At 30.7% G+C, this 11,668-nt stretch overlaps 1 protein-coding gene across 1 annotated transcript; it reads right to left on the bottom strand.

The window, feature by feature from the left end:
- Window positions 1–1,455: 1,455 nt before the first annotated feature.
- LOC106429112 (galactinol synthase 4) lies at window positions 1,456–3,208 on the bottom strand. The gene is made up of 4 exons (XM_013869850.3): window positions 2,734–3,208; window positions 2,290–2,613; window positions 2,050–2,184; window positions 1,456–1,954 (listed from the first exon to the last, which is right to left on the bottom strand). The coding sequence occupies exons 1-4, from the start codon at window positions 3,058–3,060 to the stop codon at window positions 1,736–1,738; spliced, it is 1,005 nt and encodes a 334-aa protein (XP_013725304.1). The 5' UTR covers window positions 3,061–3,208; the 3' UTR covers window positions 1,456–1,735.
- Between the last annotated feature and the right edge of the window lie 8,460 nt (window positions 3,209–11,668).

Below are 11,668 nucleotides of genomic sequence, written 5' to 3'. Positions count from 1 at the left end.
AGTTAAATAAAACTATTTTTTTAATTATTATGGATAATAGGTGTAACTATAAACTCTGAAAAAGGAAATTCATAAATACAATTAAGGCTTTGACGAAGATTTAGATATCATAATCAGTCTAAGTATAAAATATTTATACTCAAATATAATGTAACGCTTCGACCCGTCCACGGCTAATGGACCACCCACGCCCACTCTCTCAGCCCGTGAGCCCCATCCCATTCGACGGTTGGTCCGTTAATTTTTCCAAAGCTCGAAATCATTGTTTACTGATCCTGCAATCACCACCCGACCTTTCCCCGTGTTTTGGCCTCACTCGCACGGTATCGCGAATCACTTCCCGATAGGTTACCCACCCTTTCACTACTCCAACCCAAGCACGCTTAACTCTGGAGTTTTAAACGGATGTGTGACGGAAAAGGTAACTCAACTTTGGTGACATAGGTAGCCAAATCGATTCTCTTAAGCCTTTCCATATATCACAACTCAGGATGTTACAATTCACTCTCTCTCAAAGAACGCAACGTCCTCGTTGCGCTCTACGACAGGTCTCAAGACGTCTCTCGGGTCAGAACTAAGATGGCTAACCTGCTCTGATACCACTTGTAACGCTCCGACCCGTACACGGCTAATGGGCCACCCACGCCCGCTCTCTTGGCCCGTTAGCCCCATCCCATCCGACGGTCGGTCCGTTAATTTTTCCAAAGCTCGAAATCATTGTTTATTGACTATGCAATCACCACCCGACCTTTCTCCGTGTTTTGGCCTCACTCGCATGATACGCGAATCGCTTTCCGATAGGTCACCCATCCTTTCACTACTCCAGCTCAAACACGCTTAACTCTGGATTTCTAAACGGATGTGTGACAGAAAAGGTAAGTCAACTTTGGTGACATAGGTAGCCAAATTAATTATCTTAAGCTTTTCAATATCACAACTCGGGATGTTACGTATAAATTCTAAAATAATCTAAATTTAATTTAAACATATGGAAAAAAATCCGGAAAAATCTTAAGTATATATTAAAGTTGTTTATTAAAACAAATGAATCAACTTAAAATCTTGGATAAAATAACAAATCAATATAATCACTTTTCGAATTATAGTAGATAGACTCGAGTCAGAATTTAGTATCCATATTAAAGATGTCGATGAAGCTTTCAACAATGTTCTTAAAGTTGGATCGGACGATAAACTCGTTTAATCTTTTGGTTTTGCAATATCTCCTAGAATTGCATCTCTTATTTCTTAAAGATGTTTCCACCACGGGCCGAGATGAATCGTCGGGCTAAGTGCAGACTTGTCTACAGAAACCTTCCATATTATTTTTTAAGAAAATCAATCTCAGATTGTCCAAGGCCAAGAACACACTTTTGCATCACTTACTGTTCTGTTTGTTTTCAATCATGCTTACAGAATATGATGGAGGGATAATCAATAGGACACCTTAACCAATATAGAAATTAGAACACCAATAGTAAATATATCTTTAGCAAAGCTTCACATAGATACAGCAATACAAATACTCCAATTCCTTATAGGTTAACACCTTACACACTAGCATATACTATTTCATAACGTCTCGGGTCGAGAAAGGGAACCTGAGAACTGTAATTTCAACGCGCAAGGGTTTCTATTTCTGCTTATACTATTTCAAACTATGTATACATATATATCAAAAGAAAATAGATAGAGGAACATGCCAAGTCTTTTTGCACTTTATTTCTAGACCATCTCAAGCAGCGGAAGGTGCAGGAATGTAGGTCATTTCCGGTTCGAGTACCGAAGCTAGGATGGTAGATTTTGTAACGGTCTCTTCCACATCTACAGGGATTTTCGACTTGAAATCGAGTGATTCATCGTTATATACATCCCACCATTTATCAACTAACATCTTGATGTCTTCTCTGTCCATGTTAGCTTCTTCTCCTGTGTACCTCCATGGCTTGGATCCCTATCAATTTCATCATCAATAGTAAAAGGAATCAAAATTCAGCAACAAGCCAAAAAACCGGCTCCGGTTTGTAAAGCAAAGGGGTCACTACTTACAGCTGCACAGTAGTGGACAACCCTGACTTTCTCCAGCTCCACGTTCTCAGGGTGACGCCAAAGCATAGCAAGAACAAGATTGTAAACCAGAGGGATCGGTTTGTACACTTTCTCAAAAAACATATTGAGAAAATCCTGCCAAAGCAAAGTTACAAAAATATACCAAATACCAAAATTAACAAAACCAGGTCTTAAGTATAATCAGATATATAATCAATTATTAAACTTAATGTAACTCACTTGTTCTGCAAAAGGTGAAGGTGGTGTGGTCTCTAGGGTTTGAAGGAGGCTCTCGTAAGTCAAGGGGCTAGGCTCAAACACAAACATACCAGCGTTGAAATACAGAGGAGGTGGTGGAGATTCCATATCTTCCGGCCACGTGACCTTCTCCGGGCACTGTTGACAATACCCAATGGAATACTGCGGCGAGTGGCTCCATGTTTTCTCACAGAAACAATCCATCACGGCATGGAAATACCCATCAGGCAAATCAAAGAGGTTATCGATATTGTCAAAGACTTGAATATCTGCATCCAGATACATAATCTTGCTGTACTCTTCAAACTGCAACAAGTAAAACCGCATAGATATTCAACAATAACTTATCTTTTTTTTTCTTTAAAAAAAAAACTATAACATATATCTTGATGAACTAGATTTTTTGTTAAGAATCGAAATACTTACATTCCAAATACGCAACTTTGAGTAGTTGAGAACATAATACGCCATAGCAAACTCAACTTGGTTGTCTGGAGGATGAACAGGATCAATCTCACGCAGGACACAGCCTTGAGACCTCAAGATCTCCCTATGTTCCTCAGGCACATCAGGTAACATAGCAACAACAAGAGGGTAAGCACTTTTGACCTTACGCAAACCCTTTGCTAATCCCACGACTCCCTTCACGTAGTCCCCATCACCTGCCAAAAACGTCACGTAAGCTCTCTTTGAAGGTGCTTGATGTACCTTCTCGGATATACTGAGCGTGTTTACGGAAATCTCTGGGGCCATTTTGAGGAAAAAAGGGTTTTGGGGTGGGTTTTAGGATATAACTGAAAATGTTTTCTTGGGTGTTTGAGAAGTTAAGGAAAATAGTAGTTTTGTTTTCTAAAGGATATGCCAAGTTTAAGTTAGTAACTTTGAGTTTTGGCTTGTGAGTAGTTTCCATGAAGGCTACCACAACGTTTGGTTAAATAGACGTAGCACGAAGGGTAAATCCGAACAAATTAACTAATAATTTACTTATTTTGCTTCTATGTAATACAAGTTTTATATAATGAAACTGAATTCAACTTTCAGGTATACTATAGAAACTAGGTTATGATCCGCGCAATTCGCGCCTTGCGCGAAATGAACATTATATATAAATTATTTTTACGTATTATATATTTCTTATTTTACATATTATGAAATAATAAATATATATTAAATATTATAAATTCAGTAACTATTACGTATATTATTAAATTGATGTGAACACATAAATAAAATTTTTTAATCCAAACAAACACTTTTTATTTTATATGGTATATAATTAAATTTAAATGATATTAACATAGATAAATACTATATGTTTAATATTGATATTTACTAAATAATATTTTTTACTCATTTTTTTGATCATTTGTATCTTTTTATAATAAAAAAATTTGAATCACTGATAGCAAAAAATTTCACTGTGTGATGTTTGATAGTTTTTGTAATTTATAATTTTATAAAAAAAATCAATGCAAATTTAAAATTTAACTATTAAATTGTCAATATTTGTTCAAAGCTTTTATCAAAAAAAAAATTGTTCAAAAAAAATTTCAAAATTAAAATATTTATTTATTTTATATGGTATGTAGTTAATTTAAACGATATTAACATATATATATATATATATATATATATATATAATCTTATTTATTAAATGAGTTTTCATACTTATATGATTTTGTAATCATTTTTATCTTGTCATAACAAACATTTTGAACCATTATTCATGCAAATTTTTATGTAAAACTTTTAACAATTTTAGTAATTTATAGTCGCTTTTCAAAATTCAAAATATAACATATATGGAAAATCTAAATTTATATTATATGGTTAATGTGGTTGTTTAGTTTATTTTAATGAGTTAAAATTGAAAAATGATAGAAGATACACTAATTTATCAAATCTTTATTATTCAAAATCATTAATTTTCATATATACTTTAGACATATTAGGTAATTTCGTAATTTTTATTTATGAAAAGAATGAAAAATATTAATAATTAATTTATGGTTAGTTTAATAAAAAACTTATCATATATTTAGATGGACAAACTTTTTTTCTCTAGAGATACTAAAAATCATTATGGTGATGATACATGGTTATTTCAAATGTTGTAATGTTTCTCTTTTCATATATAGGAAATATATTTGAGAAATACCCTATGATACCACTAAAAAAGTTTTTGTCATAAATATAGACTCTGAGGATCAAAATGACCAAAATGTTTCATTAAAGAGGTAAATATACATTTATACCCTTGGAGTTACTAATTCAAGCTTTAGGGTTTGGAGTTAAGGACGGAGGATTTGGGATTGAGGTTTAAAATTTTATAAAATAAAAAATAAATATTAAAATTTTGAAAATAAAAATTTGAAAATAAAAATTTGAAAAATAGTTTCAAAAAGTATTTTCAAATTACAGAAAGAAAATTTGAAAAAATAAATAAATAAAAAAATTCAAAATAAAAACTTCAAAAAAAAATTTTATAAAAAAATTTGAATTTGAAAACATATTATTTTTTATATATCTAGGGTATTAGTGTCATTTTACCTATTAAATGAAACATTTTGGTCATTTTCCTCCTTGTAGTATATTTTTGTGACCAAAACTCGAAAACAGTCTATGAGAATTGCCCAATATATTTTCCAGTGAATTTGAAAATGAAAATTTATCTTGTATTTTATTTCATTTTATCATCGGTTGACGTCACTAGGAGAGATGAAAGCTAAAATATAGTTTACTACAAATTCAAAAGAATTTTCTTTTTAAAGAGAAAACTAAGCAGTTGAATTTAAATATTATAAATCATTTTGGAAATTCATTTTCGTAAATGTAAAAAGAAAAATTTAACGAAAAGGTAGATTCAAAAGTGAGTAGTAATATAATAAGATTGGAACAAGACTATGAATTCCTCGTGGAAGGTCGTTACAGCCTCCAAAGAAGTGGCATGTGTGTGTCACACGGAGTATATTTTAGACCTTCGAATTGTTAAAAACTAATCCTCCTCAACATATGTTATTTGTGATGATCATGCTCAATCTGATAAAAGTGAACTAATCAAAAACAGAAAAATAGTTTGGATTTGATAATACTGAACAAATCAAATAAATATTACTTTTACAAAAACACAATATATATATATATATATGGTACAGTTTATAAACTGATAAAACTGAATAAACTAAAAAATTAATTAATTAAAATAATAGTATAGATATAATTCTATTTATATTATATGATGAAAGTGATCATATATATAATTTATTTTATTAACATGATCTTGATATTAAAAACGGATATTAATAAAATGTTTTAAGTTTTATTTCTTTCTAAAAAAATATTGATTAAATCAAAAATTACACAAGTTTTTGATTAAGCCAACGAAACACCAATCACTCGGAAACAAAGAAAAAAGGTAAAAAATAAAGATCTCTAATTAAGTTATAAATTGGTGTAATTATCTTTCTATTTTCATCAAATTAAATAAAATATTTATTGTTGACAGATAGTTGTGCTAAATTTTAGTTATTTAATAATAATATGATATTACTAATTTTTTCTTATTTTTATTTTATGGAAATTATCATTATTTATTTTTTATTTTACTAATTATTTTTAATAGTTAAATAAAATATGAAAAATATTTTTACTAAAATATTTTTATGTTTGTTAATAAATCTGATTCATAATCAAATAAACAAAAATTTCACAAAGTGTTATTAAAAACAAATATAATTATGGTATCAAAAATTGAAAAGTATGTATCAACTAAAGTATATATGTTTTATTGTGGTATCTCATTTTTATAAATCGAAATACTAAATAAAATGAACCAAAATCTGAATTAAACACCCATATAACATGTAAAAATACGAGATTACACAAAAACATAAACTATTATTTTGTAACACTGATGTTTAATATGAACTCAGCACGTACTAGAAGTATACACGAACTCGATGGTGGGTTTTGAAAGATGTTTATTGATGATCATTGAGACGATTACAAGAGAACTATTAGACTTTTATGGAGATTAGATTAAACTGACGAGAATAATGTAAACTCTAACTCTTGTGCCAAATTGCGTATGTTTGTGAATATCTGTTTTGGCTTAAGGCTCTTCCTTTATATACATGTCTTCTTTCTTTCTTTTTTTTCAAATTGGTCTAATCTTACGCCGACTTTAATTTAGCTCGACCGACTTTAGTTGGCCGACCTGGACCGAATTAGACTGATGAAGAGAAAAATGCCGAGTTATGTTATTCGATGAGCTCTATTCGAATGATTATAATTGCTCTCCAACAACTGATTTATTATCTTATTAAAAATTATGAAAGTATTGTCATAACAATTTTACAAGCGACAATTCTTCATATCTTATAAAAAAATCATATCTAATCATTTTACTTACACTACACTTGAGTGTTATATGAAAACTCTCTTTCATTAATATATAGTAAACTGTATTTTTATAATTCAAACTCGAGACTTTTTATGTAGAATTATTAGTGAACTTTTGATGAACCGCTGAATTAAAAAGACTTCATGGATTTTTTTTTTTTTTTTTGTAACTGGACTCCATGGATCTTTTTTTTTTTGACAAAGGGCTTTGGACTTCATGGATCTTGTAACGTGATTTTCTTTTAGGAATGAAAATTATACATTGATGCACAAGTATTGAGAGTCTTTGTGGCCTTTCATATATGTGATTCTTATGAATGGCTCTTTTATGCTCAAGTAGCAATAGATGGTATGTATAATTATCATCCAGGGTGTGAGGAGATGTTTTTATAGATGAAATTCACTCGACTTTTTCATTTTTTTTGAAGGAACATAAACGTCTTTTGCTGAAGTTTTACGGTTATGTCTATTTTTTAAAAGATGTTTGGTCTATCAGTCAACAACTTAAAGACTTTCCATGTATAGCTCTAATATCATCAGAAACAGGCTACAATTTTCTCATTCTCAAACAGGATAGCCAAAGGCAACATAAGATTGAACTCTATTTTCTTTAGACAGTTTAGACCACAATATAGGCTTCTCTGTTTGCTGAAGTTAGTTCCAATGAAACTCTCCACTCCAAAGTACGATTACACTTACTAAGCCCTGAAAGACGACCAAACTTTCGGTCTTTAACTGCTTCCACCACCATCTGAGCCAGTGAGCCTTTATCAGATGAACTTTTGTCGTTACATTAGCAAAAGAAAACAATGTGCCAAAAATTCCACAGCTATAATGCAGTTTAATGCTAATTTCAGATTGGTAGGTTTATTAGACTACTATATTATTTTATTTTTATGACCCGGAACTTATCGACGCCTGACACGTATTTCTTCTTAGATCAGATCATGTTTAACTTTTATAGCCGACAGAAAAAGTATAATTTTATATACTATCAACAGAAATAAAAACAGTTTTAAATTTTAATCTTGGCTTACATCACGTTCAAATTTTAAAATACTCTCTTTTTGTAATATTTTTCCAGAAGCAAATTATATATTGCGATCATTTGACTAGTCTGGATCATTTCTGTGGGCAGGATACCTCTGTATAATTCAATATATATATATATATATATTGCGATCAATATGGGGTTGAGCTAGGGACTGAATCTAGGTAACCTGAAAATATAAGCAGGACAAGAGTTCCATTTTGTTAGACGGATAATTTGTTAGAGGTTTATCCAAACTTTGGTGGTTTCATAATTGTGTTTTTTTCTTATATCACAATCTGCTTGTTTTCGTTATAGCGTATTTTGTTTGCATATATGTGTCTTCTTTAAAAACACCAACACGTCTCATATCATGTCACTTTAATGACGAAATACTCATAAATGATATCTCGCCGAACGATTTTTTTTGTCTATATTAGTCATTTCATTTAGACGAATAGTTTTCTTGATAATTTTATTAGTGATTTAAATTAGGGACTTTTATCCGAGATCCGATCCGGATCCGTTCCGAAAATTCGGATATCCGGAGAGGCCGAATCCAGATCCGGATAGTAAAATGTTAGATCCGTAAAAACCGAATCTGGATCCAGATATCTTGATTTTTTAGTCCGGATATCCGGATCCGTAAGTTTTATTAAAAACTATTTCAAAAATAGTAATATTTATTTATAAAACCTAATTTTATTTAATATATTTTCATTTTTATAATAGTATATATAAATTTTATGTAAATTTTGTAATATTATACATAGAAATAATTAAAAACATTATATATATTTTTATTTTTAAATTATTGTTAATATTTTATATATATTAATATTATTTATTTTAAGGATTCAAATCCGGATTCGGATATCTGCCGGATATTATAATTTTTAGAATGATATCCGACACTCGGATATCCAAAAACTCTGTATCCAGATTATGAATCTGCCGGATAAAGATCCAGATCTAAATATCTTAAAATTTCTCACATATCCAATCCGGACCTAATTTAAACCATCCTTTACAGCAAGGTTATCATCACTGAGACCTCTCAGAGAATAAGTATTTTCCACCTTTATTCGGATTATTTTTTAAACAGTCCATTAGAAGATTTTACAATTTTACCATGAACTGAAAAGGAAAAGAGAAATGTAATTAGTTTACGTGTGTAAAAAAGCTTCGAGAGGCTCTGGGCTCCTATGCTTACAACTAGGCATTTTATCCGAAATCTAGATTCGATCCGGATCCGATCCGAAAATCCTGATATTTGGAAGGGCCGAATCCGAATCCGGATAGTAAAATGTTGGATCCGTCAAAGCTGGATCCGGATTCAGATATCTTAATTTTTTAATCCGGATATCCGGATCCGTAATTTTTATTAATAACTATTTCAAAAATAGTAATATCTATATATAAAAACTAACTTTATTTAATATATTTTCATTTTTATAATAGTACATGTAAATTTTGTAATATTATACATTTCTAATTAAAAACATTATTTTTTTTATTTTAAAATTATTTTTAATATTTTTATATATATTAATATTATTTTTTATTTATTTTAAAGATCCAAATCCGGATATGGATATCCGACGGATATTATAATTTTTAGAAGGATATCCGACACCCGGATATCCAACAACCCCAGATCCAGATAATGATAATAAAATTATGGATCCGCCGGATAAAGATCCGAATTCGAATTGCCCGGATATCCGATCTGTTTCAGGCCTAGTTACAACATCAGCACATTTATATATATTCAAATAAGTGCCTGACTTAGTCATGACATTGATATTCGACTTGAAATTTAAAATGGAAAAATCTCTGTAATATGGTAAAATAATGGAACTTTGTATTTTTACCAATCGATATCCTTTAATTTAAAAATATTAAACGGAAAATAATAATTTTAAATCCAACACATTAACATCACATATTCACACGCGTTTTGGGTCTATATTATTTTATTGTTCTGTTATACAAAAATATATACGTTCAAATATATTGGAAGCACTAGAAGTAATTACTTTCACGGAACTTAATTGAAGTAAATAATGGATCTGGTAAGTTTTTAACTGTGTATTGCATTGGTTACTAACTTACTATCATGCCATGCATATGTTTTTTTTTGGTAAACTATCATGCCATATGTTATAAGTTTTTAACTATGTATTGCATTGATTAGGGCATGATTAACCCCGGTCTTTTAGCCGGGGTTCTTAACTCATGATTTGATATTTTTTTGTTTTTTTATTTTTTTTTTATACTTTTCGACTAAGAGATTGGTCTTATATCTTTTATTTAAGAGACGGTTCTTAACTTTTCTTAGTTAAAATCTAAGAAAATCTAAGAACCGTCTCTTAGCCGAAGCTAAGAACTCCAGTTAAAAGACTGAGGTTAATCATGGTCTTACGGTCATGCCATATGTTTTTTTTTATTGGGTAAACTATCATGCCATATGTTCAAAAATCGAAAAGAGATTGGGAGCCTGCATGTCTAAAATAAACCTCATAAATGGTTGTCTCACTTGGAATCATCAAAACTCTCACCCTTTTTATTTATAACATGTAACCTTATAATATTTTTTGACAAATATATTAACTCACTGGAACTCTTTTTTTTTTTTTTCTGACTAAACGGAACTCTATTTTCTTCTTACCTATATGTTCGTATATTTTAAAAGTTGTTTTCATATTCAGATATTGTTTTGGTCAAAGTCCAGATCTTTGCACTGCAGTATTACACGTGAAAGATTATATCTCCAACCGACTGAATTAGTTAATTACAACGTTGAAGTCAAAAGAATGTGTTTTTTATTGTTTTTTGCAACTTTTTTTTATGTGTTTTTTATTGTCCAACGAACATTTGGAAATTGTACTGGATATGAATTAAACATAAGGTGATATTGATAATATTAAAAAAAAAAAATTGTCGTTGGTATTAGTTTAATATAAGAGATTAATATAATCCCTTGAAACGTCTCGAAAGCTAAGCACACATGTAAAAAATATATCAATCAATCGCATTCATGCATGAGTTTTTTACGCCGACAATTTCTCGCTTTCCAATTACACTATAGGACATTTAGTGTTTGAGACACATTTTCTCATGTCAAAAAGACTCTTATGACCCTAGACTTTATTCTTTCTCTCATTGTTTTATGTTTTTAATATAAAAGTTGTTTTCTTCTTATCACATGAATCTTTTTCCTCTTTTTATTCCACTTTATGTTTTCATTTACTTTTATCTCAGATTCTAAAATATATTAAATAAAAATAATTATCATAATAAATTATACATAAAAATCTCTATTTTTTAAGATCCATCTTCATATATATATATTAACGTGTAAACAATATTAAGTGTGGACGTGGACACCAAAGCGTGGATAGTAGAGTTATATACTAGTTGTGGACATGGACATCTTACCACGAAAGTTGTTGGCTGATACCTCTAAGAGCTTATTCTTCGCTATAGTCTCTGGCAAGGAAAAACCCACATAACCACGTTTCCACCGTTACTCCCACCGTCACAGGCACCGCCGATGCCACCACCACCATCTAGCGGTTTAAAAATCTCATTTTTGGATGCTGAAGATTTACCATGTGACCACATCCAATCCAACACAACTAGTTAGCTCTCGATCTCTGATAAGACAGTTCTGATCGAGCTCCAATGGATAAGACATCTCTGATCGAGCTGTCTTATCGAAGATCGAGAGCTAGCTGCGTTGTATTGGATGTGGTCACGAGGAAGTCTCTAGCAGATCGATGTACATCGGATCGAAAGATGAGACCTTTAACGAGTTAGAACCAAATCTCGATCGTGGTGATGGTATCGGCGGTGCCGGTGACGGTGGGAGTAACAGTGGAAACATGGTTATCTGAGTTTCTTATTACCGGAGACTATAGCGAAGAA

The sequence above is a fragment of the Brassica napus genome, chromosome C9 (genome assembly GCF_020379485.1).
Source record: "Brassica napus cultivar Da-Ae chromosome C9, Da-Ae, whole genome shotgun sequence".
Lineage (NCBI taxonomy): Eukaryota > Viridiplantae > Streptophyta > Magnoliopsida > Brassicales > Brassicaceae > Brassica > Brassica napus.
Note: the sequence above shows the minus strand (reverse complement) of the source record. Positions and strands in the feature narration are given on the sequence as shown.

What these genes read in the sequence shown, in the direction of transcription:
- LOC106429112 (XM_013869850.3), bottom strand. Translation starts at nt 3,060, where the DNA reads ATGGCCCCAGAGATTTCCGTAAACACGCTCAGTATATCCGAGAAGGTA. An exon ending in CTTCACCTTTTGCAGAACAA is followed by an intron (nt 2,185 to 2,289) that starts GTGAGTTACATT and finishes TTGCTTTGGCAG; the next exon opens with GATTTTCTCAATATGTTTTT. An exon ending in TTGTCCACTACTGTGCAGCT is followed by an intron (nt 1,955 to 2,049) that starts GTAAGTAGTGAC and finishes TGAAATTGATAG; the next exon opens with GGATCCAAGCCATGGAGGTA.